The sequence below is a fragment of the Atractosteus spatula genome, chromosome 5, assembly GCF_055471065.1.
Source record: "Atractosteus spatula isolate fAtrSpa1 chromosome 5, fAtrSpa1.hap1, whole genome shotgun sequence".
Classification (NCBI taxonomy): Eukaryota; Metazoa; Chordata; class Actinopteri; order Semionotiformes; family Lepisosteidae; genus Atractosteus; species Atractosteus spatula.
The window spans coordinates 20,679,749-20,705,678 of record NC_142710.1 but is presented as its reverse complement, the minus strand read 5'-3'; the positions used below and the strand labels follow the sequence as shown (position 1 = coordinate 20,705,678).

At 38.3% G+C, this 25,930-nt stretch overlaps 1 protein-coding gene across 1 annotated transcript; it reads left to right on the top strand.

Annotated features, from left to right (window-relative positions):
• The first annotated feature begins 997 nt into the window (after window positions 1-997).
• ccdc6b (coiled-coil domain containing 6b) lies at window positions 998-23,687 on the top strand. Its single transcript, XM_088916348.1, has 9 exons — window positions 998-1,309; window positions 8,948-9,097; window positions 12,682-12,810; window positions 13,504-13,607; window positions 14,388-14,548; window positions 15,566-15,722; window positions 16,459-16,559; window positions 19,004-19,125; window positions 20,631-23,687. Exons 1-9 carry the CDS (start codon window positions 1,052-1,054, stop codon window positions 20,817-20,819), a joined length of 1,371 nt encoding a protein of 456 aa, XP_088772474.1. The 5' UTR covers window positions 998-1,051; the 3' UTR covers window positions 20,820-23,687.
• Window positions 23,688-25,930: the final 2,243 nt, after the last annotated feature.

The following is a 25,930-nucleotide window of genomic DNA, read 5'->3' as shown; positions in this document are numbered from 1 at the left end:
GTAGCTGCTGACAAGATCATAAGGTCATTCTAACAGATCACAGCAAAGGCATTTTTACATCAATAATTAAATAATATAAAATAAAAAAGAATGTGGTGAGATAATGTGAATAATTAGAAAATAAGAAAGTTAACGCATTATGAAAAAAAAGTTTTTAAAAAGCGAAAGATTACGATGATTGCGAAAGATTAGTGTGTGAAAAAAAAACAGTCCTGAGTAGGTATCTCGGCTCTTCTGTCTCTGAAATAAGATGGAACATAATCCAAAAAAGTGTTACTATTTTAACATTTTATACATACCGTACATTTTTGATAGACTACCTGTTTCATTTATCTCATGACTTCTATCTTATTACAGTGTTATGTTTATGTCAAGGGTATTTTCATATTTCTGTGCAATTGATCATCTATGAGAGGCAGATACAATATGGAGACCTACTACTCCTTTCCCTTTCTTTGTGCATGCAGTTACGGATTCATGATTCAGAAATCGGGCCACATTTACAGTCGGCACTATTACGTGGTTTTAATCACATTCATACAAGTCTTTAGGGCGTCACACTCCGTGGAGCAGATAATTGTAATTTCTTAGTTAAAGGAGAGGCGAAAAAAAACAACTAACAACAATTCATGTTTGCCGTTTTATTCTTTTTCGTAAACAGGAGAATAATGTAGCTCTATTTCACAATGTCAAATTTGTTGCAGATTTTTGCAAACAGGTGCAGCCCCGGTGCAGTACCCTAAATGTTTGTTGACTTGTTCATTTTCAATATCTAATGTGCATTAGATGCTGAGGGGGTGGACATAAGAGTGCCTGGTATCTTCATAATAATTTTCGTCATTAGAATATCAATCGTAGAACATCAAAAATCGAAGAAAAGGAGCTCAGTATCTCTCGCCGTATCTCTTCGCCTAGCGCTGTGTCGTCGCTCTTGCGCGGGGTTGCAGTTCCACCTACGAGCGGGAGGGGTCGCCCTGCGCGCCGTTCCAGGCTTCTCCCGGCACTCCGCCCAGCTTGAAACGCAGCTGCCCCTCTCACTCGCTCGGTGATCATGGCGGACAGCGCAAGCGAGAGCGACACCGATGGAGCGGGCAGCAGCTCGGCCGCCCCGCCGTCTTCTGCTTCTTCCTCATCTTCCAGCAAGCCGGGCATCGTCATCTCCCCGTTCCGTCTGGAGGAGCTGACGAACCGGCTGGCGTCCCTGCAGCAGGAGAACAAAGTGCTGAAGATCGAGCTGGAAACGTACAAACTCAAGTGCAAGGCGCTGCAGGAGGAGAACCGGGACCTGCGTAAAGCCAGCGTCACCATTGTGAGTAGCGGCGGGGCTGTGTGCGGGGGATCAGGCGTGCGGACACATCATGGTCGCTAAAATGCGGCACACGGCGGGTGTACTGCGTTAATCCCTAGCCGAGCTTCGTTAAGTATCCATCTTTAAAACGAGAGTAATAAGACTCTCGGTTGTCTGCCTGTGAACTCCTGTTTCGCCCCCATTTTTTCACGAGAATGTATCGTTCGAGGCCTGGTCTCTCGACCCCCCCACCCCGTGCTGAATACTCCTTTTTTAGCCTCACTGGAAGGCAGAAATCACACAGCAACGTTCACGGCACCGTAACTTAAAAACAGAATCACGGAGTGTGTCTGTAAGTGGACATTTCTGTGTTTCTCGGCGGCTCTAGGGGGGCCGCCGCTGTCCGAGCCTGGGCTTGAACGGGGGTGAGGGGAGCATCCACGGGGTCTCAGCACTGAGCGAAGTGGAGCCCCAGCCGTGTTGAACTATCCTTGTTTGTAGTACAGCCCTGTCGTCCCCGACCCTTCAAACAGTAAAAACCGCTGGGCAAGTAGAAATAGTCGGGCCTCCTGATTTCCTCTTTATTTGTTCTGCTGTTAATAGACGAAACGCCATAAGCATGGCATTGTGTGCTTTAGCGGGGGTTTAAGCACTGTGAAAACAAAAGCGTGGATCTTGTCGCTGAAAAATGTTCGCTTAAATGCTAATTATGTAAAGTGGTGCACTTTATTTTGGTTGAAAACGTTCGTAGTGGCCTTTCAGATCCGGACCTTTTTTTTTTAAAAAAAAGGAGTTTATCGAGCCATTTATTGAAGCATAAAGCGAGGCCAGTCATTGCTCAAGTATTTTTTTTTTTACTGGATCATTCTTCTCTTCGTCCGACTGGAGTTTTGCCGGACATGGCAGTGATGGGAATCGGAATAATTGTTTCTACGAGATACAGAATCACAGCAAAATGGTTGTCGGTTAGGTGTTGTGCATATGTGCGAGAGCATCTCGCGTCTGTACGCCGTCTACTTTTAAACATATTCCTATACTTTTAAACGTCTTGTTCCTTTCTGGAGGTGTATCTACGTGTCTGTACTTTCAGTTGCTTCGGCACAGGAAACCGTACATGTAGATTGCAGGTTAGCCCGTTGCCATGTGGATGTCTCTTTCACGGTCGTGTTTGGGTGGGGACTGCAGCACGTTGTGTCTTGGTGGGCGGTTGACAGCTCTGTGCCGAGAGTGACTGCTGTCGAAATCCGGCGTAATGTATGAACGTGCTGTGTAATTTTCACAGTGCCATCCGTGAAGTTAGTTTATACTTGCTCCGGTCGGTATTTGAGCGTCACTTGCCGGCATTAATTCTTTCTTGCAGTAATCTTAACTTCTCATTGTGATATTTTAAAGCCAGTTTGATATCGGTGCCTACGTGTGCATCTCACGAATACTTCATTTAGGGGCTGATCTCTTATCAAGCCTGAGGTGTACTGTGAAGAGAAAGGTTCTTCCGAAGTTAACTTACAGTGCACGTTTCTTTTTCATGCAGCCGTTGCTTGTCTCTTAAATTTTCCATCTGTTTATAATGCAGTTGGTATCAGGAAGTGAGCTAATTGACGCCATTGTGTTTTGTGGTTTTGATTCAGCTGGAGTTTTCCCAGATGGTGTGTAGTTTTGACTTAATGTTTAAGACGTCAGGTTATATTAAGAGTAAACGTGGACATTGTGACATTTCCTGTACACCTGAGTCTTAAAGAATGTTGAATGAGTAGGTGATGTTTTGGACCTCAGGCTCAGACACTTGCTAAAGTAGTTTGAAAACATTTGTTTTGTTTGACCCGATTATTTTATTCAGGCATTTCACAGACTAGTCTGATATTGTCGGTTTATGGTTTTATTTCAGTGCAGTACAGTTAATCAGTAACACGCTGGTCCAAAAATACAGCTACCTTCTGCTTCCTGATGGTGAATGAAGCATAATGCATGTGGCCTTTTGAGTTCAGCGAGTGCTGCCTCATTCCTTAAAGCCACTTCTTGCTTTTTGAACACAAGTGAGGAATCTGGGTAGTTAAGTGTTTTCTGTTGTGCAATGTAGGTCCTTGTACATCTGCTTTGATTCTTGCTTTGTGACATGCCAACTTTCGGTAACCACATAATGAGTTAGAACCAAGGCAGGTGTAAGATAACCTATGTTTTACCTCAACAATGAGTTGTGCGAGCATATGAACTGCAAATGCATACTGTTAATTCATCATATTCAGCACTAATACAAAAGATCAAGGACAGTGGCCAAACTATTTATAACAGAAGAATTCTAGGTTACAGGGTTTGGTAAGTATGATGCAACTATGGGCGGAGCAGTGGCACTGTGGCTAAGGATCTTCGCCTGTGGCTGGAAGGTTGCTGGTTCAAATCCTGCGGATTATGCGGGGAAAAAAGGCTAATTCCTGATGCAAGAAATTGTATATGGCTAATAAAGTGATCTTATCTTATGTTCCAGTGGTATTCAGATTTTTACTCAGTCACCATCCCTTTAACTTCTGATGTTTCTGTCCAGCAAGAGTTAGCTACATGTCGTTACTGTAGCAAAAGATGTTTAGACCTATGAGTAAAAATTGTCATAATGTCAGGAAATTGCTTTGTGCTTGTTCATTGTACACATTTGAAGTTATGGTTTTATATTCCAGGCTTTTGTGCTTTTTTGAATTCTTCGGGGAATATAGTAGACTTGTCAACAGGTAACATGGAAGGAAAATACATACTTCTACATGCACTCTTTATGGTTCTACACTTCTGTTTAGCAGTAGTGCAATTGTTTGCTGAATATTTGCATTGCATTTTTAAGTGGCCTCAGATAACTAAATAAGCAAAAATAGCCTTGGTTGAGTGATTTTCTCAAATAGTTTACTGAAGCGAAGGAAGTGGCTGGTGTTTTTGCCTTTTTCATTTTGTAGGCTTTATTGTAGGTCTATTCATCCATTCATTTTCAAACTGCTGCGTCCAATTCAGGGTCACAGGGAAGCCAGAGCCCATCCTGGGAAGCAACAGGCAGAAGGCAGCAGTTATGGGCCTGGTCACTTTTAATTCACAACTGCACTTCTGGTTTGAATAGCCTCCTATTCCTGTGCATATTTGTTCCTATAGAGGAGAAACGGCAGGCTTTAAAGAGCCATTTTCTCTCCCTCTGATGATGAAAGTCACGCTAATGTGTGTGTCCAGATCGTGTTCCCTGGTCTGGAAATGGAATACGTACACTGGCCAGTGTTCTGCTATTTGAGTAGCAGCTGGTCATTTTATGGGGCAGCAGTAACCTTCTTGCTTTCACATTTCTTATACTGAGTTACAGGAAACTAGACTTTCATTCCTTATTATTGTGCATCATTGTCTCTATTAATTTAATGGAGTGTAATTTTCTATGTTCAGAATTGACCATGCCTCACTTTAATTGTTTTTAGTGATTATATTCCTAATGTGTTATTGCTGCCAGTATTTGATGAGAAAAGGTCTGGGCCTCAAATTAGTTTGTACTCAAGAAATGCACTTTTAATGTGACTGTAAATTTCAAAATTTATGTTAATTTATGGGATTCACATTAGAAAGCTGCAGCTGTTCCTAGAACAAGCGAAAGTGGTGTTTGAATCGGTATATAATAGATGGCTCTCAGCAATAGAATATTAATTTTGTTTATTGCGTGCTGAAAAGAGAAGAAAAGAGAAACAACATTTCGGCTGCATTTGGCTGTGGAGCCTTCTTCGGTTGTGACATTGATTCTATTGTTTATTATTGCACACACCCAAAGAAGGCTCCGCAGCCGAAACGTTGATTCCTTTCTTCTCTTTTCAGCATGGAATAAACCTTCACTTGTTCCTTTGCAGCCTACGCATGCTGACGCAGCTACCTACTTCAATTAATTTTGCTGACAGTAACTTTTAACTCTCTTCCTCCTGATATGTGTGTCCAAAGGCACAGTGGGTTTCTCTTCAGGCAGGTGTGGGCATGCACTTCTGATGGTGCACCTCTGGGTGGGGCATCATGAAGCAAGTGATTTTATTTGAGGCAGTAAAGAACTAGGGATTGCAAAAATGGAAAAGGTCATCCAGGTTAAGATTGCTTCCTCAGATATGAAACAGCTGCTGTGGGAAACTAAGCTAAAGCTTCAGATTGCTCCCTCGTTCACAATTTTCAGTTTTTTTACCTTGGAAATTTAATGTACTGCATTAGTCCATATATGATTCTGCTCCTCTGCCTATTAATGAATTGAGTTTGTGGGCAATTCAAGCTGCATGAGACGTCTAGACCAGAGATTACAAAGGGAAGGTATCAGGCAGTGCTGAAGTATTTTTGCATTCTCTCTTCCTTGCTACTTCTGTTTGAAAGGCTGTTTTTCCCCTTTTTTTGGGTGGTGCTCAAGATTTGGCTCCAAGATCAAAAATATAATTAAATTCAAGTGTGTTGCACCTGAGGTAAAATGACACAGTTGGTGCTTTTGTGCTGTGTGGGTAATCAAGTGTAATACAGTAAAGAGCTTGATTTTTCTTACGGTTTGTAAAAGGGGTGGGGAGGAACACCCAGAGTTACAAGATAGTGTTTGTCATAGTTCAAGGCTACAACTGGATTGAACACTCATGCATTTCAAGCATTAGTTCATTTATCCAGCTCTTCCCCGGTTTTGTAGTCCATTTAAATGGTGGCATTGAGGGGGGATAAAAGCATTTTCCCTGCTGGAACTTCTCATTGAGTAATGCGTTCCTGCATTGATTCTATTGTTTAAAAGCGTAGCCGTACATCCTGAGTGTGCAATTTGGTATTCCTGAGGATATCTAGTGCCAGAATTTTCTGTTACATGCCAGAGCTTTTCCATGACTCGCCAGCTTGTGTCATATTCGCTGTGTGCGACCCTAGCTTCTGATGTGTGTCCCCACATAACCCTCATTCTCTTCTGATTGCCTGTACGTCCTGCTGGATGGCATCTGATCTGATACTTTATATTTATGATATCCCCTTTAGGCAACTACTAACCTTGATGGGGATCTCTGCCTTTTGCCGTTTGATCGAATGCTCGGATCTGTTATACTGCTGTCTTATGAGTTCCAAACCTGGTTAATTTTTTTTACCTATTTAAGCATTTGCGCATCACCTGTAAAGGGAGCTAACTTGCATCTTGCTTCATCTACCAAGAGACCAAAAAGTGATTTCAGCAGATGCTACATTCTCTATCCTGTCACTGTGGTGGTCATGCATCAACACACATCCATTCCTTTGTAAACTCACAGATTTAATTCCACAGACCAATTTCATCTACCTGTCTTTTAGTGTCAGTGTTTTTTTTCTGCTCAGGCAGGATCTCTGAAAAGAGCTGAAAGTGGTTTGACTAAACCAGAGCTGCTCACAATACTTTGTGTATTAGAAGATATAAGTCAGATATGAAACAAGGCCAGATAAGGTCTGAGGAAATTCAGGACATTGAGTGGAGGATGTTATTGGTTTGGCGATGAGCACTGACAGAGACGGAGACAATGGCTTGTTTTGAATCTTTGTAAAAATCCATTATTAGTGATGACAACAATTCACAATAACAGAGATTTAGTTTTAGTTTTATGTTTCATGGTTGGTCTTAGTTTAAAAATCAACTGTTACAATATAATCCAAATCAAAGTAAGGGCATGTGTGCATTTTTGTACATTTATTGAACAATGAAGAAGAGAGATTACCAAGTTAATCTTAGCTCAAGTCCTTCAGTCCTTATCTACAGGCTCACAAAAGGTCACTTTAACGCCTGTGCCACTTGGAGTTTCAGCCCTTTCATTTTCTAGCCCTTCACTCTCGTGTTTTGTGGGGTGATTTAAATCTGATGGTAAAATAGACCATAGCAGGGCTGCATCGCGAAAGTCACTTGACTTACGATTGAGTCAAATTATTTAAGCAATTTGAAAGTAATAAGCTGACCTGTTCTACTTCAGTAATCTCAGGAATTTAATGTTTCCATTTTAAGGCCCCCAGTACACAGAAATAAGTGATGGTGCATAGTACTGTATGTACAAAGGCCATAGAATTACCTCTGTAGAATCATTCATTGGACTGCCGACATTCTCCACATTGGTTCTGAGATCCTCACAATTTGATGCATTTGAAGTAGGACCACACGTTTACAGTAGGAAGCAAATCTTCCTCCAGCTTAAATATTTCCCCTTTTTTCATACCTGACCTATTTTTTCCCCCCCACAGAACTCGCAAAATCAAACTCTTGAGGCTAAAGGAAATCTGTTATGCTTGGTTGGACACAGAACAACACGTTTCACTGTTAGTTCTTGCAATGTGAGGAAATTAATAAGGTGTTCTGGCTGCTGAAAAATTATTCCCGGCCTTCAAATTGAATTCTGTGAATGCAGGTTAAACAGGTGCTACAAATTCCCTGTTATATAAAAATGTAGTTCTTTTGGACAACCCTAAGACAAGCTGTGTACAGTGTGCTATCTGTTTTATACATGTGCCTCTCAGCCTTCTGTTCTCATTTTTAATATCTTGAAAGTGTAGATACTGAGTACGTTATGACACAGGTTGACTTCCTTTACTGCTTATGTCTTTGACTTTAGGCTTTACATGCAGCAGCTTTTTAGAGATTACGTTTCTTTACGGCATCTTTACATCTGGTTTTACTATGAGAGAGTGCTTATTTACATTATATTTATTTTCGCCTGCCATAGGGCATAATGAAGTAAGAAATCTAATGAAGACTGTTGCGGAGCTCTCATGTAGTTTTAAGAAGCTAATTAGTTATTGTTTAATCTTCACCTGAGGCAGATGGTACAATTTCGGTAAAGTGATTATCAGGAGGAATTTCTATGCTTATCGATCATTTAGATTCTTTGTAGGCCACTTCCTCTTCAGAAGAGACCACAAAGCAAAACAGGTTTCACTTTTTATTTCTTTTGCAGTCAAGATTTCTGTTCTAGACAAACATGTTTTTGTGAGAGAATTAGCAAACGTGTTTTGTAGACTGTCCGTTCTTTTCAACATTTGACTGCATTCTGTCCAAGCAAAAAAAAGTTTGCCAATAATTTGTGAATTATCACTAGCAAAAAGGAATACTAAGTTAGAGCTCTAGCCTGATACCTATGTAATTTATTTCGTCTTAAATGTTTGGCCTTTCAAGTAAAGAAAGTATGTCACCCTATTCAGGAGCAGAGTGAGTCTTTCCATCACTGTTCAGATGCATAAGTGAAAGAATGTTACATTAAGTAGCTGCCAAGCTAGGCTTGTGACTTTACTGGCCACAAACAGTTCACAAAAAGGCCTGCAAGCTCTGTTTCTCGAAAAATTAATGGTGTTTGGCATTTTTAAATGCCATCACTAAATTAGGTTATTTCATTGAAAGCCATTGATCAATATGATTTCTGAATAAAATATCAAAAGAGCTGCTGATATTTTGTACACAAACATTGATGAGTGAGGGGACAGCAAACTATATGTTTAGTTTTGAAGAAATACATTTATGTATAAATTGAAGCCAAGATCTGGGGAAGATTTGAATTGTCAGGGTTGCACATTTTCTAGATTAGTTTGTATTTAATGTGGTAAAGGAAAAGGTTATATTGGAGAATTGATGAGGAAAACTTGTGTTGAAAGCCCATTCTGGAGGCTGTTCACTTGACATATTCTTTCTGTTCCCATTTGCAGCAAGCGAGAGCAGAACAAGAGGAGGAGTTCATTAGCAACACCCTATTCAAAAAGATCCAGGCACTGCAGAAAGAAAAAGAGACCCTTGCTGTCAATTATGAAAAAGAAGAAGAATTCCTCACAAATGAACTTTCACGAAAACTCATGCAGGTAAATTCCTGATCAGAATCATTGGAATCAAGTGTGTAGTCTTCACTGCTATCACTTACAAAGTGAGAAGTCACCCTGTCTTCAGCTGGTAATATTAAATTAAGACAGATATCTCCAATTTGAAAAGCACAGGCATCTCTAGCATGTTTGTTGCTAGTTAATAATTTAGCTAAATTAGTTATTATAGTGTGAAAATTGTCCTGTTTAGATATTCTCTGCTGTGTGACATTGTTCTCTGAAACAATTTAAGGATTGTGGTATGTGTGATGAGTATAATTTTTTCAGTGGAGTATTTGCTGTACCACACTGATGTTCATTGTGCTTGTCAGTAGGACAGCAGCCCAGCCGTATGAACCGTCTGGTGTTTTTGACTGCGCAAAAGCACATGTTATACAAAAGATTGACAATTGTTGAAATCCTCTTTAATTTGGAATTGCATTAAATGTAGGCTATTACATTTAATGCCATTGTATGTAGGTTTTTAAGGCACTGTACACTGTGCCTTTCAGTATTTGTAGATTTATATATGAATTGCCTTAGTAGCTAGTGTGCAGTTTTATGCCTGTGAATGCAGGGCATTTGTGCTGATGATCATCTTTGTTTCAGCTGCTATATCTGTCTGAAATGCTAACCCATTTAGTTTGGTGCGCCTATCTTCTTTGACTAGCGTGCCAGCATCTTCAAAGTAGACATTGAACTCTGCCCAAAAAATGTTTCCAACCTCTGTTTTCATCTGAACTGGACTTAGTTGTGTAGAGGGTATTACAAGCTTTACTTCAAGAGTAAAGGAAGGAGTCCATTTTGCATTTCCCTGAAATGCCATCTTCACGGTTTTTACTGAGATTGCTGAAAAATTTCCAACAATGGAATTTAAGGTTGGACAAAGAAACACATGAACATTTATTATAATTCAGCACTGTCGAAATAAAACGGAGGTAAAAGATTGCATTCAATGTATTCTGCACAAGACATAAACAGTGTTTCAATTTTAATGTCGCAGTGACTGCATATTCATTTTGCATGAAGAGCCCTACATTCCAGTTATTATACTGTTGGAATTTTTCTACTACAGGACAGTGGCTCACAAACGGAACAATCTCAGGCCAAATAAAAAGAACATATAAAATGTATATGAACGTAGAGTGAGACATGTAACATTAAGCCCGCCTGTTTTTAGCGTGATAGGTGAGTCTTGTTGTACCTTCTAGGACTACTTGAGTTGTTACTGCTGCACAGGTGGATTTCCCGCTTACACGGGTGACTTTCCAACACGTCTGTTAACATGACGCGCAAGTGGTTCTTCACAGGAGCAAGCCTTGAAAACAGCTGCTCGCATCTGTAGGTTGATCCTTTCGGGGATGCAGTTTTGAACACGCCATCTCAAGTTTAGAAATTCATCGGCACCTATATAGTCTGTAGATTTCCAGCACAGGCAGGTTGCTATCCTTACAGCTTTAAGCTGGATGTTTTTAGGTACATTGATTGTTCCAGCTGTGAAGGGTGTGGTAAAAATGTTTAATTCCAGTTCTTTCATTCTGGCATCTTGAAAGCTCGCTGGATTTCTGCGGCAAATTTGCGCACTCCCTGGTGTACTTTGTGTACACACTGGTTTTGTTCCAGAAGGGTTGGAAGGGATGCCAGCTGAGTTGCCATTGTCTAGTTGCATTTGCCACAGCTTTAACATGGATTTGGAACCACTTTACATTTGAAAGAAGGCTGGTAAGACGCTGGTCAGGCCCTTACAGACTGCCAGGTAAGTAGTTATGTTGGCGATGAATGCCAAGATGAACGGGAGAGCCTGGAACAGGTCACACAGCCACATGGGGACCCTCAGCTCTGCAAGACAGCAAAGGGAAATCCTGTTGAGAAGCTTCATTTCAGCCCATCAGCATGTTCTCTTGGCTCAGCCGTCGCATTTCACAATAGAAAAGTACATTGTTGAGCTTTTGATTCAAGGTTTTTCCGTAGCTCTTTAGCTTGGAGGCTGTTTAATCCTCTGCTTATAATGAATTCTGGCTACAGCTGTCAACATTGTGTTGCTCAGTCACACAGATTTTGATAAATAAGGCAATGACTTACTTGGATCAAGGCTGAGATGTTTCTTCTTGACTACAGTAACTAATCTCCTCTGAGATACAACCACAGCTGGGACACTATCATTAGTAAGACCGCTCCATTATTAACAGACTTTTGCTGATGACATAACCATCTATAAAATATCTCCTTTTGCTGCTTGCATTGATGCTGAAACACAGCCTCTTAAGTCTTGTAGTCACATGTAAGTCCACACAGAAAAGTAGCCACCTGAGAGTCTCGAGAGTAGAGCTCAAAATCAGCCGCAGAATCTTTTAGAGACATTTCAGTTTCCTGAGCCATTGTGTTCATTTGATCTGAGGCTGTCTGGTGAGAGAAACTCACACTTTCATTTAATTTAAGAACCTGTGGGTGACAAGAAGATATAAGTTCTAATTCTGGAGGAGGTGAAGGTTTTATTGCGTTAAGTTCACTCACTGTATAACTGGCTTGCATAACTGTCCATTAACTTTAAGTATTTAAGTGCTTAAACTTTCACGGAGATCTTCATATTTAATATGCACTGTTTTTGGTTTTATAGTTTGTTTTTTAATGACAAATCACTTCTCCATAAATCAGGCAAACTGGCTTACATTTCACCTTAACACAACAAACTGTCCTTTTTTCATTAAAAACACAGCACTCCACATCTACTTATTTTTGCTTACGTTGTCCATTGTGAAAAGTAACCGGACAGTTGGCACACCTTTCCATATTCACACAAACTGCATTGTCAGTGTATAGTAGCTGACAATGAATGAGATGCAGCCAATGTGCAATTAGGAGGAAATGACATCACGCATATGGGAGTCGAGAAATAGTCACTGGTTGCCATGCCAACATTGCCCTGCAACACATCAATGTATCTGAATTTAACGGTGATGCTCTTTTATTAAAAAAGTTCATAGTTCTGTGTATTTTTAGAAGTTTTCTCTGTGGGCTGGAATAATTTCTGCAACAGTCTGGAGCCCAAGGTTCCCCACCCTAGGATTAGAGAGCGGAATAAAAGTGTTTACAGGCTAAAAAGTCCAAGATAAATATGGGCACTGTATTTGGAAACACATTCGTGCCTCAGTGGAGCCTGGCAATACTACTGCTTGCACAGGCAGGAGGTCTTGAGTAAATAAGAAAACACTCTTCATTAACCATAATCTTTGTGCTTGTAGGTCACATCGCTCATGGGAGGAATGTACATGTTTCACAGGGTCAGTTAGAAAGGTTAACCTAATTAGTTTTAGATCTGTTTTCATGAGCAGAATATCTGTGCTTCTCCTTGTCCTGAATGCTGTCTTACGAGTACTCTTGATTATTAATACATTTAGTTTAAACTTTATTTTTTTCTAAGATCTATGTATGGATGTAGAGTATCCAATGCAAATAAAATTTGTTTTGACATTTAGCCTTCCAGTAGTGAATTTGTATTACTTCAAATTCAGTACTAGCAATTTCAACATAGTGACATTTAGTTAGGTTGTTCTTAAGTGTGTGAACCTTTTACCTTTTTTCCATAGCTGCAACACGAAAAAGCCGAACTCGAACAGCACTTAGAGCAGGAACAGGAGTTCCAAGTGAACAAATTAATGAAGAAAATTAAAAAACTGGAGAATGACACTATATCAAAGCAGCTCACGCTGGAACAGGTAGGAGTGTTGCATAATGCAAAGCAGATCAAATACATTAGTAAAGAAACCAAATTAATTAAATTAATTTTAATGTTTAGTCAGCTATTTTTTTTAAATGGTCCTGAAAACAAAATTTCTAACTAAGGAAGGTCTTAACAGTTCTGTACCCATAGATTTTACACCTTTTCAGCTAATGTTGAGAGAATAATTGAATGTAAAGATTTGTAACTACATAATTATGGCCCAAACTGTTTTAGTTTTAACATGATAACTTTACGAACTGTACTTTAACTGTACTTTTTAGAATAATAACCAAATGTTTTTTGAAATCATAAATCACATGTAAGTTTGTCAAATAAGAATGATCTATTTCCCCTTGGTGTTTGAATTTCCTGAAGATCAGTTTTGTTTGTATTCTGAAAACATTTTTTATATATATTGGAACTGTTTAATTGTGTTTGGTTTTTTATCCTGAGGGGTTTAAAGGTCCTCTGCTGCAGGGTGTCTAATTCTGCTGTTAGAAGGCCAGCAGACCTGCAGGTTTTTAAAGTTTCTTAAAAGCAGCTGTACCTGAGGAATAGTTTCTAATAAGTCCCGGTCATTTAGAGAGCCCACCAAGACCAGGGTTAGACACTATATTCTATAATACAAACGTTTAATTATTCAATTCACGATATTTGGAAATGACTTTGTAAACTTTTGGTCTTCTAGCTAAGGCGTGAGAAGATTGACCTTGAAAATACATTGGAGCAAGAGCAGGAAGCATTAGTTAATCGTCTCTGGAAACGGATGGATAAGCTTGAAGCAGAGAAAAGGTCAGTTCCCATTAAATTATGAAATGTAAGAGTCACTTTAGATTTTGCAGGCTCCTTGGTTATCTTGCAGCAGAACAAATGTCAGTATCCTTTTCCTGTGTTTTATTATAACGGACTGTTGAATCTTGCTTAATTTAATGTAGTTATTTTTAAATGATCTTAAATGCTTAACCTGTTTTATGCATGTCCGCACCTATTTTTCAAATTAATTTGAATACAAGCTTAAAGCCACACTAGCAACATTATTGTTCTGTGGCAATATAACCCTCCCTTTTTAAACTAGAAAAACGTCACATCTTTCCATCTGCTAGTTTCAAGCTATGAACCATCCTGTCTTATGTAATTAGATTTACGTTTTCCCTTGTTTCTTAAAACTACTAGTAACTTGGGCAAGAAGTTTGTGGGGTTGGGTATGTTTTGTTTCCTTCAGTGAGATTTATTTTCCAAAAAGTTATGGGTAGTTAAATCTACTGTTTTTTTATCCATTTTGTTTATAGCCAAAGGGAAAGCAATTTTTTTTTTGCTTTACTAAACTTAACTTTTTTAAAGTTCCGTACTTTGTTACATGGGATCAATCAGTAATATTCAGCTCAGAAAATATTCCACTTTGCTTCTTAAGCAAATCCTGTGGGGAATTCTGAAGCAATATAGTGTCATTTTTAATTTCTTCCCATATATGCCCCCCCCTCTGGCCATGTAAGTAGAGCTGATCTGTGGCAGCGTTCATTCTCTGCAGGTGGATACAGAAAAATTCTTACATGTATTTCTTTTCAACTGCAGGATCCTGCAGGAGAAACTAGATCAGCCTGTGTCTGCCCCACCATCGCCCAGAGACATATCAATGGAGATTGACTCACCAGAAAACATGATGCGACACATCAGGTTTTTAAAGAATGAAGTAGAGAGGCTAAAGAAACAACTCCGAACTGCTCAGTTACAACGTACGTGGGGAAAATAAACTTTTGATTTGAAGGGAGTTTGCTGAATTAATCCTTAGTTTGCCTTTCCAAGTACACTTTCAGTATTTTTAAATAAAATTGTAGACATAATAGACAAAAAAAATCAAATGTGACTGTTTTTGTAGGTAACAAGCACACATAGCTTAAGTCTTTAACATATCATTGATGAAAGATAAAAATAGTGCAATGTAGCAAGTGTCCAAGAATACAGATAAATGATAAGTGGTGTTTAATGTGAATGTCTTTCAAGTATTTTACATTTCCCATTACAACAGGAGTTCTTAATAAAATATTGAATATATAGTTCAAAGAAACAGAATTCATTATGTAGGTAGATCATGTCTGGTTTGTTTCTTAATCAGGGTTGTTGCACCCTGGTCCATGAGAGCCCCAATCCCTTTTAATCTCAAGGTCACCCTAAAAACATTTTAATTGAAGAGTACCTTTACTTGGAAGTAATTGATCAATTAAGTAATTAATCTTTTCAATTAACAGAACACTAATTCTTGAGGGCCCTTATTCTGTTTTCTGCTGTAAATGGATCTCTACGTTTCTAGTTTTAGCAAATCATCTATTGAAGTCATTACTGTTAAGTTGTTGCTGCTATTTAGAAATTGATGATTTAGAGGTTATCTACACCTTGCTGTTCTGGAGCTTTCCAGGACAAGGGTTGGAAATCCCTGACATAAATCTTCCTGAGAGTTCGCATGGCTAACTAGTCATACTGGATCTCCAGACAAGGCTACATTTGCACTGGAGTGTGGCCCTTTGACCACTAGAGGGAGTGCTATTACAGTACTATAGTGTTCCCCAGCCTGCAACATTTTGCATCCTGAGACAAGAGTTCAATAAGTGTTGAATCAATCAATCAATGATGGCAATCCATCTTGTGTTGTCCCATAAGGAATAGCAGACATTTGCCGAACAGAACGGTCAGTGATTGTGGCAGAGCTGCGCTTCCAGGCGTGTGTACGTGATGCAGCGTGCTGCTCGTTTCAGACACCGAGAAGATGGCCCAGTATATCGAAGAGGAGCGACACATGCGGGAGGAGAACATCAGGCTGCAGAGGAAGCTGCAGCGGGAGATGGAGCGGCGAGAGGCCCTCTGCCGACAGCTGTCCGAGAGCGAGTCCAGTCTGGAGATGGACGACGAGAGGTACATGCCTCCTGGCAGAGGGAGGCTCTGCTTTAATCTCTTGACTACTGGGGTCCACAGGGCCACCTTCCATTGAAAGGAAGATTGGCTCGGTTTTAAATCAACTTGAGAGCCAGTGCAAGTGCATCGTGGAGACAGTGTACCTGCATTGGTGTTTGTTTGATTTGACAAATTGCCCTACACTCCCCCAAGCCCAAACCCAAATAACTCATTTCGGGACAGCCCACGATTTGGCCAACATGCGACTGGACAGTCTGAATTAGCAATAAGAAGTTCATTGTTTTCAACATAGTTCAATATTGTTATAGCAATCATTGGTGTAAATGCTGTTTCCTGGAAGGATAATTAGCATAGATTTGTTTTGTGCAAAATTCATGGTATGCTAAAATTCTAGTATTTACACAAAATGTGAAATTTACATTAAACTAAAGTTTTTTAGACAAGGTTAAATGAAATGCTTTTAACGAAGAGCAAAAGAGAACAAGCGTATTTGGATTTTCCTGTGAAGAATAGTATTTTTTAATGTTTAATGTACTATCAGACGGCATCCTGTACGGTCTGAGCTGAAAAACAGATTGAGGCATTTATTCGCTCAAGGAATCCTGTAATACCCTGTCCACAGGAGTCTATAATACTATACTTAAGTTACAGTATGTCCAGGATTAGTTTTATTCTTGGCTTTTTAATTCCCATGATTTTGTGTGGCTCTGAATAACCATTTATTCTTTTCCTCCAGATATTTCAATGAGATGTCTGCACAAGGACTTCGTCCCCGCACTGTGTCAAGTCCAATTCCTTACACACCATCTCCAAGTTCAAGCAGGCCAATATCACCTGGTACGTATATATGTTAATCAAGAGATCCCTTATCTTCAGCCTGCCATTTGGGTTGGATGTGCCTGATCCAGTCATTTTAATGCACTTTGTACTGGAAATTCCATCCATAAAGACCACCTTTGAGACTTGGGGGACACATAAGCGTGGCAAAAATAAGACTGATATGATTGTCATTTTGGTAATTATTACCCATTTGCTACTCTTAACTTGATTTTATTGGAACCAGGTTGAACTTCAGGAAAAAATGTTTTGATAGCATTTGTTTCTTTTCTGCTTCTCAGATGTAAAAATTCTGAGCTATGTAAATGCTGCCTGTCAGTATTAATTAAGTCTGCCTTAGCCTTGAACAGATGAGCAATGAGTTTGGAATAAGAGCTCACCTGAACTACGTGTTTTTAATAGGGAATATTTCCATGCTTATACCTTTGTTTTTGGTGTTCTATGGAAATACAGTTTAGGTCACGTGGTGCTTGCCTTACCTCTCCATAGGTTTTAACAGTTCTAACTTGAGGTGTTTCTGCTAATTTTACATTTCTGTAATCTGTGTTGTCTCTCATAGTAAGTGGGTTTGTGTGTAAAGGCCATGGACAGGCCATCCTGCAATGCAAAACAGCACAGAGGTGGCAGGATTTTTATCAGTAATACTTGTAGTATAGAGCTGTTGACAGTTCATGATGGCACTGGGAGTCATTGAAGTTGGACAGAACATGGGCACTGAATTTGCTGAATAAAATCCTATCATGCACAAGTCAACTGCAAATTAAAGAGCAGGTTTTTACTGTAATGTGTTTTCACAAACTATTAATCATGTCTGTAAGCATCACAAGCATTCAGGAGACTCTTGGCATCGGCAGTGACAAACAAGGTTGAATATCTGCTGTGTTTGTAATGGACTCAAGCCATCTGGGACCTTCAAAACTTTCCTTCAGAAAAAGAAACCATGCAATAGCTCTTAACCAATACAAAGTATTATGTGTTCAGAATTACTAGCATGTTGCAAAAAAGCATAACTTTAAGACTTTTATTAGCTTTGCTAATTGTGAGCTAACCATTTGATGCGCCTTCTTTTCCTACCGAGAAGCAGAATTGATGCTAACCAGAGATTGAAATAGCAATGAACTTTGTTAGAAAATGAAGTGCACTGCCATAGTTCTGCATTTCCTTTGAATATCTGGGGTGAAGATGGTAATAACCTTTGAGCTTGGACTAGAGACTTGCAGTTTTAAGCAAAATTAATATAAAAACAAAAATTACAGAGGACCCTGATTATCAGTGTGTGATTACAAAACTGAATTTTGTCTGACAAGTCACAGATGAATGAGGAATCTCATTCTGTTTCAAGCAATTAAGCATGTTCATGTGATGATGTAGCGCTCTGAGAAGACATTTTTCTTTTGTTTCCTTTTCCTTAGTGAGATTGTAGCTGGTAAATCAAAATGTGCTTCCTGATGTTTTCAGATATTTGAAAAATTTTGATTTTAAAGTGTTCCGTTTTTATCAGTGTACAAATGTGTGTTTGACCAGGACGGATTGAATAAATTTCCTCTGCACCTGGGAGATATGAAACTCTTTGCAATCTAAGTAAGCTGCAATTGCATATCATATTACTAGTGTCTCACTGCTCAAAATGTGATTCTGAGAGCCTGAAATTGCCATGTTTCTTTATTTGTATTCATTTGGTGACCATATTTCCAGCAAGATTGAACACCTCTCTAAATTACACAGTGCCAGATGTTCATTATTATTGAAAAGTAAGTGTTGATTAACATGATGAAGAGTAACAAAATGTGAGAAGGATGTTTGTGCTATGTTGGTGCTATTATAGAAGTTATAGAAGGAATACTATTAAAATGACCCCAGACAAATGTTGTCGAAGAGATTATAGAAGGTACTGTATTCCATACACTAGGTTTAAACTTCACCTACTTAATGTATGGAAAAGGCCTGCTTTTCTTATTAGTAAAAATGGAATTCATGGAATATGTTTAGTCATGTGTGGCTTTTTCTAAGTTCTTTGGTATAAATGGCTTATTTGTTTTACCAAGTGAAGCAAAAATTACATTAGTAAAAAATGATTTATTCAATTTTTCATTCTTTGGAGCTTTGTTCGGAAGACTAAAGCATATGCAATGCTGATCTAAAGTTTGAAAGTCAAAATCTGATTCATTCAATATTTCATTTCACAGCATACTTCTCCTGAAGTTTCAGTTGGGATTCCTTTAAGTCTAAAATATTAATTTGTGATGCTGTGAGCCTTGTATTGTTTCTGTGTTTTAAGTTCTATAATTATTGGATGAGAAGAATAAATAAAAACCTGAGTGCTGTTGGACTGTGTGGTGCCCACTGCAAAGGGAAATTGGATATAAAAAATGTAGTGATGCAGAAGTACTAAATAGTAAATGTCCTTCATAATTCTCAATTAAATGTCATCTCCTGTGTTCTAGGTCTTTCATATGCAAGTCACACTGTGGGATTCACGCCACCAGCGTCACTGACAAGAGCTGGAATGTCTTATTACAATGCCCCAGGCCTTCATGTCCATGCGGGTTCTTCACATGGCATTGCAGTGAGTGTTCGGCATTTACTTCAAATGACTATTACAGTTTGTCTCTCTTTGTTTAGTGTTTGAAAGTCTAGAAAGAAATGTGTTGTTTGGAACATTATTTTTGTAAAAGCCTGACCTTCACTAGTAAATATGTTGAAATGTATTGTACATAATGTATCTTACCTTACTGCAAGGTATAAATTGTTAGTGTATCGACTGTTTCCTTCTTTTAAAGGACGCGCATGTCTGTTTTTGTAGAGGGTAGTTTAGTCATATGAGGTTACAAACAAAAGGAGTTCTTGGCTTTTAAGAACTCAAGAACGTAAAGGTTACAGACGAGAGGCCATTCAGCCCATATCACTAGTATGGTTGCTGGCGGCTAACTGATACAAGAATCTCATCCAGCCGTTGCTTGAAAAAAGCCAGGATGCCTTCTTCAGCATCTTAGGCAGGATAACTCTTTCCAGACTCCCACAATGTGTTTAAAACATTGCCTCCTACACTTAGTTTTAAAACCACTTCTCCAGAAGACATTTCTGCATCTGTCCCCTGGTTTGTTTCACTGTTCATCCTGGAGATCTCAAGAAAGGCTACGTATGAGAAGTCATTTAACTCATCTAGCCCATTTGGAGGTTGGCAGTTAATTAATCCAAGGATCTCATTTATTGAAAGAAACCAGGGTGTCGTATTCAGAAATATGTTCCATACTCTCACAAACCTTTGGGTTTTTTTCTAATCATCCTTTTTTAGTGTCATTTGCAAATTTTAATACTTTAAGGACTACTGTGGATTTAGTCGGTGGTCCAAATATTTTAGATCCCTGAGGTGCTTCACTAAATCTTCTTCACAAACATCATCAAAAGGCTTATGAAAATTTAAATAAACCTGTCTATTTTACCAGATAACTGTTAATTTTTTTAAACCATACTATATACACTGATTAGTTTCTCACAATAAAGCATAATACTGAAGTTCCTGAGATTCCCTTCTCCTCTTCTGACGTTTTAGGTTATGTTGACCATTCTCATTTCTCAATTATATTTAAAACCCCACCCTTTTCTGAAGAATTTTCAAAATACGTCTTTGTATCTTCTCAGTGGTATCAGCAGTTATTCTTTGATGTATCTTAACTATTTTAATCCATTGTAGTGCTGTTTCTAAATATGTTTTAGGGTAAATGTGAAATTTACAATGATTTTCTTCTCCTTAAGAAAATTACTTCATTAAAAATTCTAAAATCTATACCTGAAAAGTATGTCCTATTCAGAGTATTCTTGTCACTGAATATAGCTTTAAGGTTAAGACATATTAAACATTATCTTGAATGCAGCTGTGAAGGAATATTGCATTTTTTACTGCACTGACTTCAGTATTTTATTTTCAAGGTGGTGAATACATAGTGTTGCGTTATTGCAGTGAATGTAATGTCACAAAATAAAGACCACCATACCAGGCTGGATGATTTTGCAACATTTGCATCACTTTGTTTTTGTACTAATAACCTTCCCCTCTTTTTTTTTTAACAGAGACCTTCACCTAGAAGAAGCAACAGTCCTGACAAATTCAAGCGACCTACGCCTCCACCCTCTCCCAACACGCAATCCGGGGTGCAGCCTGCACCCCCCCCACCACCTCCAGCTCAGCCAATGGCTCAGTCTGGATCCTCCCAGGCAGCTACTTCCCAGCATTCAGTGCATCCCTCCTCACAGCCATAGTGCATGTGCTCTCCAGCAGCTTCCTCAAGAGTGGACTTGACAGAGCAGGTTATTGAAAGCCAAAGGCTTGATCGACATTTGGATTTGACTTACTTGCACTGAGATTATTTAGGCTTCACTGTTAACTGTGTTGTAAATGTTTGTTTAGAATGCAGCCAGTGTTGTGGCACTACGACACTAAAACCTAACAACCTACTCTTGTCAGTGCTAACTGGAACTTTGTTGGATCTTGTTGGTCTAAATTATTTACCACTCGGACTAGGATAATACTGCATTGTTTAATGTCATGATGCCGATCTCCAATGGCTTTAAGGCTTGATTTTAAAAAGGGAACCTTATTTCGTTTTCAGTGCAGAGCCAGCGAACATCTGAAGATATAATTAGCTTACAGAATGCGTCTATTTATTGTGAATTTTCCAATCACTATAGAATCAGCACTACATTTCAAATATAAAATGCAGATGGTTACTGGTACAAAAGTCACTGACAACTCAGTGCCTGTTTGATAATTAAAATGTACAATTACCTGTTTTTTCAGGCTTGGTTGTTTTAGTGCTTGTAACATATCCCTATGGACTGTCCCTGTTGAAAAAGAAATATATACATGTAAGATGTTGAAAGGTACTTCGGAGAAAAAAAAACATGTAGTTAAGAAGTAAGAATAATGGGATCTTTCCAGTGTTTTGGGAGATTCTTGTGACAATTATATAAACCTGTACAAAATGCATCTTATTTAGAAATCACCATTCTTCTTTAAGTTTTGCAAACTTGCAATGTGAGCACAGGTTATAATGCTTTTGTTGGCTTTAGCTAAAACTGATTGTGTCAGAAGGCAGATAAACTGCCTATTTAATAACCGTTTTACACTTTTTTTGAATCTTGACATCAAGCCAACTCAATGGGCTAATGATGTTGACTTTAAGTGGGAGAGCACCTTGGAGGCGCTGTTGAGCAAAATGCTGACAAGAAATGTGCTTTGTCTTGTTCACCATTTAAAACTTGTATGTGACATCACAGTATATCATAGGAAAATATTCAAGGCAGAGCTTAGAAGTGGAACAGATGCTTATAAAATACATTGGACATGTTAAATACATCATTTGCCTTCACTGATGTAATAAATTGGTTGGTTATACTTTGCAGTTGTAAATATAATGAGTATCTTTTTCATAAGAAAAAAGACGCTGTGTGTTATACTGTGGCTAGTGCTTCATGAAAACAATGTTCATCTGCCTGTTGACTACAAGGTCTGCCTTTGGACATACAGCTGCACACTAATATATACAGATTTGTTCCTTTAATAAAAATTACATCATTACAGGGTTATTCAGAAACTAATTTTAAGTGAACGTTTGCTATAATTCAGTATTTGTGAGACAACATTTGGGTCTTAATGATGTAAGCTACATCTTCTTGGTACAATATATGTAGTTCTTGCTTTGAATTTTACATCACAGATATTCCATATACAGTGTCTGTGTAAGTGCTATCACTGTGATTTTTGCAGAGTACATAATAGAATAGCTCCATATATTAACTTAAAGGTTTGCCATAAATACTGCTAATTAAACTATTACTTGCAATAGTGGCATGAGAGAATGTACTTCATTAGAGCAAGTATTGAAGTTAAACAGCAAAAAAAGCTTTGCCAAGCTTGCAGAAGTCTTTTTAAAGTAACTGAAATTTCAAATATAGTATTGTTTGTTAACAACTAGTCTTTAAGTCTTTTTTTCAGCTTTTAATAGGTTTCAGTATAATTGGCCAGTTCACTGTGCCTCTGGTGAACTGGTGGGCTGTGCATACAGCAGCATCTATTGGTGATCTTACAGTTCCTTATGGTTCATTTACATACATGAAAAATGCTGCTTCAAAATGTAGATATGATTTTATTCTACTTTTAGCACTAATAGTAGTTGTAATACCTTGCAAACCCAAAAATGTTTGACTGATTTGCAATTTGATCATGTTATTGCCTCATCTTTCACAGCAGCACTGCTGAAATATTTTAACTTGTAGTTCAGGTATGTACTTTTATTCAGTATATAGGCTTTTGTGTCTCTTTGATTCAGAAAAATACATTTACACAACATGTCACAAAGAAGTGTGGTATGAAGCACTTGGAAATCAGGATGTTAAAACTACTGCATAGAAATGGCAAATGCAGAGAAAACTGGTAAAACAATTAGGATTTTTTTGGGGGGTAAAGATTAATATAAAGCTGTACAATGGAAAAATTACTTATTCCAATCTTATTCTGACTAAACCTAAAAGAAATGTCAGCTTTTCTTTTGCATACAGCCAATTTGCTCTAGTAATGGGGCTCAGAGAGTTTATCAGTGCGAATGCAGAGAACACCCCATGCATTTTAGCCCTAGAGTGGACTGTTCGTGGGTGAATATTACACTGAACATCTGAAGAGTGTTTGTGTATGTGACTTTTATGTGCTTTAGTGGAGGGTATCTAAGAACACAATTTGTTAGGTTTCTGGTTTTAAAACTTTGGCAACTGTTTTTTGTTTCAAATTGTAAATATGATGGAGTCTCTCCATTATCGCCGAACAGTGCTTTTTTTTGCATTCATTTACCAAACGCAGGGAAATTCTGTGGTGTTCACATTTCAAAGTTTAGCAAACCCTTTTTTTAGATGTCTTTGTTTTCTGTTTATTTTTGATTTGCGTTTTTGGGTGGATTTTTGCTTTTTCTTTAACAGACTGTTGACAAATGAATGTAAAGTTTTCTCGTGTTTAACTGCGATCATAAATGGATGGAACACCTTTGAGCCTTAACTCACTGTGGTATGGCTAAATGTAAGCATTATCTAGCTTCTCCCCACATCAAACAATTAAAGCCTTAATATGTGTTCTGAGCAGTCTTTGGTATTAAATGCTCCTTTCTGTTTTCAAACACTCCATTTACTTTTGGTAACATTAGTTTCATGTGCACAGTTAGTAATTATGTGAAATTCATTCTTTTCAGGAATGCAATGATAGGCCTGTAGTTACAAATGTTCTGAATTTGTGCACAGCTGAAATGGGCTTTGTTGGGATATATGTTTTTAGGCTTTACTAGTCTTATCAAGGTCCTTGTTTTCTTGCCTCTGGTCTTCTATATCAGTGGCAAGAACAGTTTTGTAAATAGTAAACTTCCATTTGCAGCTTTAATGTTTTTACAGAACCCTAAAGGGGTGGTTTAATCTCTATAGGTGGCTAAAGTCAGGTATTAGTGGTCAGGAAACAGAGAATGGATGGTTGTTTTCTTTGTTCACTTCAGCATCTCTTAGCCACTATCTCTTTCAAAAATCTTCCTATTCAACGCAAACCATTTGCATTTCACAGTGACAACATTAGACCTGTGACAACCGAAATGCTTCTTTTTCTTATTCAAACAGACATTGTGACTCCTCTTCACTCCTGAGCATGTTTTTGTTGGAGATCAGTTCCTCACCACACAAGTAACATTTGTTTTTTAATACATCAATTTAAATACAGCACAAAAGGTTTTTTAAATGTAAATAGCCAAATGGCAGGCACTTAACAGGACACTTAGTGTGCCAGCAACACATTGAAGTCTGCCTAGTTTATACTGGTTCAATCCAGCTGATAAAAAGCTTTTTCATCGCTTAAGTTCCTGAGTAATTAATGCGATAAACCTTTTTAATACATATGCACATCACACAATACCCAGGCAAGAACAGGGTTTTAAAGTTTACTTCAAAAATCTATTTAAACCTTAATGAGCAAGATTAAGATTGTATTCAACCAAAGGAAAATTAACTCTTTAAAGGCATTCTTTTGTTTTTATATTCCTTAGAAATTTGAATTGTGGCTTATACAGCATTGGACCTTGGTGTCAGTTTTTATAATGCTGTGTTATTCTACTGCTCAGCAACGTGAGTTAATCCATGTAAGAATCCAATTTGAAGGTGGGGGGGGGTAGTCTTTTAAAATGCAGGTTTCTAATCTGTGGCATTGAAAATGAATTCCAGAAGGATAAGCATTTTAATTGCCTTTTAAAAAGTGAATTGCACAAGTTTCCAATTGCCCAATTCAAAGTTGCCTAAAAGAAATAAGAACCTTGCAAGGTAAGGTCAAGCCAGCAACTTATCAATATATAATATTATTGTGCCATGACTCTGGCAAGGGAAAACACGAGACGCAGCTAAAACACTGCTAACCCTGTCCAAGCAGTGATCAGTTGCTACAGAGCATCTCTGGTATTCCTCAGGCAACTGCCAGGCCTGCACAGCCCGTAAGACGTTGCAGGAGCAGTTGATGAGTGACACTTCCTCTAGCCTCCTGTTGCAGAATTTTAACAGGTCAGACTCTCGTCTCCTGAGATCTCCCGGCTTTCACTTAATTCATTTTGGTGAAATAATCAGCATTAAAATAGACATTGGAAGACTTAAAATTGTATTTAAAGTGTAAATGTTTCTTTAATATTACACTGCTTTTTTTTTCTTAATTTGAAAACCATGCATGTCTTGGTTTGGTGGCCTCAGTGCTGTTGGTCAGCTCGTCGGACTTCTGCAGGAAGGAAATTCAAGATTTGCGTGCATTTTTCTGGCTGCATTAATTAAAGAAGAAAACTGAGCTCTGTTTTGAAAGAGCTCTATTCAACACCTTTTTTTCTGCACACGTCTCCAAATCTTTAGATGTAAATTATGGTTTTTTTGTACATCATAATGAGGATATTTTTTAATGCTGTGCACTCAGTATACATAAAATATAATGGATTTTTTTATCTTTATGGTAGCGTACTGATCTAAAATAAGCCCGCCCTGTCATTCTATAACTAGCAATCTTTTCAAAAATTACATTGCCTTGAGTAGTCATGGTTTTCAAATGTGATGGCGAAACATATTTTTACACCAATTACTATCTTCAGAAATTTCACCAAAAAAATACAGTGGGGTGGGGGGAGAATGTGTGTAAGCCTCAGGAAGAAATTAGTCTCTCATACATATATATAACTCAAATAAAACTAATATATTGTCCTCTTTCTTAAATGATTACAAGAAATGACAGAGAAAACCAAGTTTAAAAAAAAAAATTAGTCTCCCTTATTCCCTCGCTGTATCATTTGGCGTCATTGTGAAGTTAAGACTGCATTTAA

Coding starts and splice junctions, on each gene's coding strand:
- ccdc6b (XM_088916348.1), top strand. CDS start 1,052: ATGGCGGACAGCGCAAGCGAGAGCGACACCGATGGAGCGGGCAGCAGC. Junction 13,608..14,387: donor AAGCTTGAAGCAGAGAAAAG/GTCAGTTCCCAT, acceptor TTTCAACTGCAG/GATCCTGCAGGAGAAACTAG. Junction 19,126..20,630: donor GTTCTTCACATGGCATTGCA/GTGAGTGTTCGG, acceptor TTTTTTTAACAG/AGACCTTCACCTAGAAGAAG.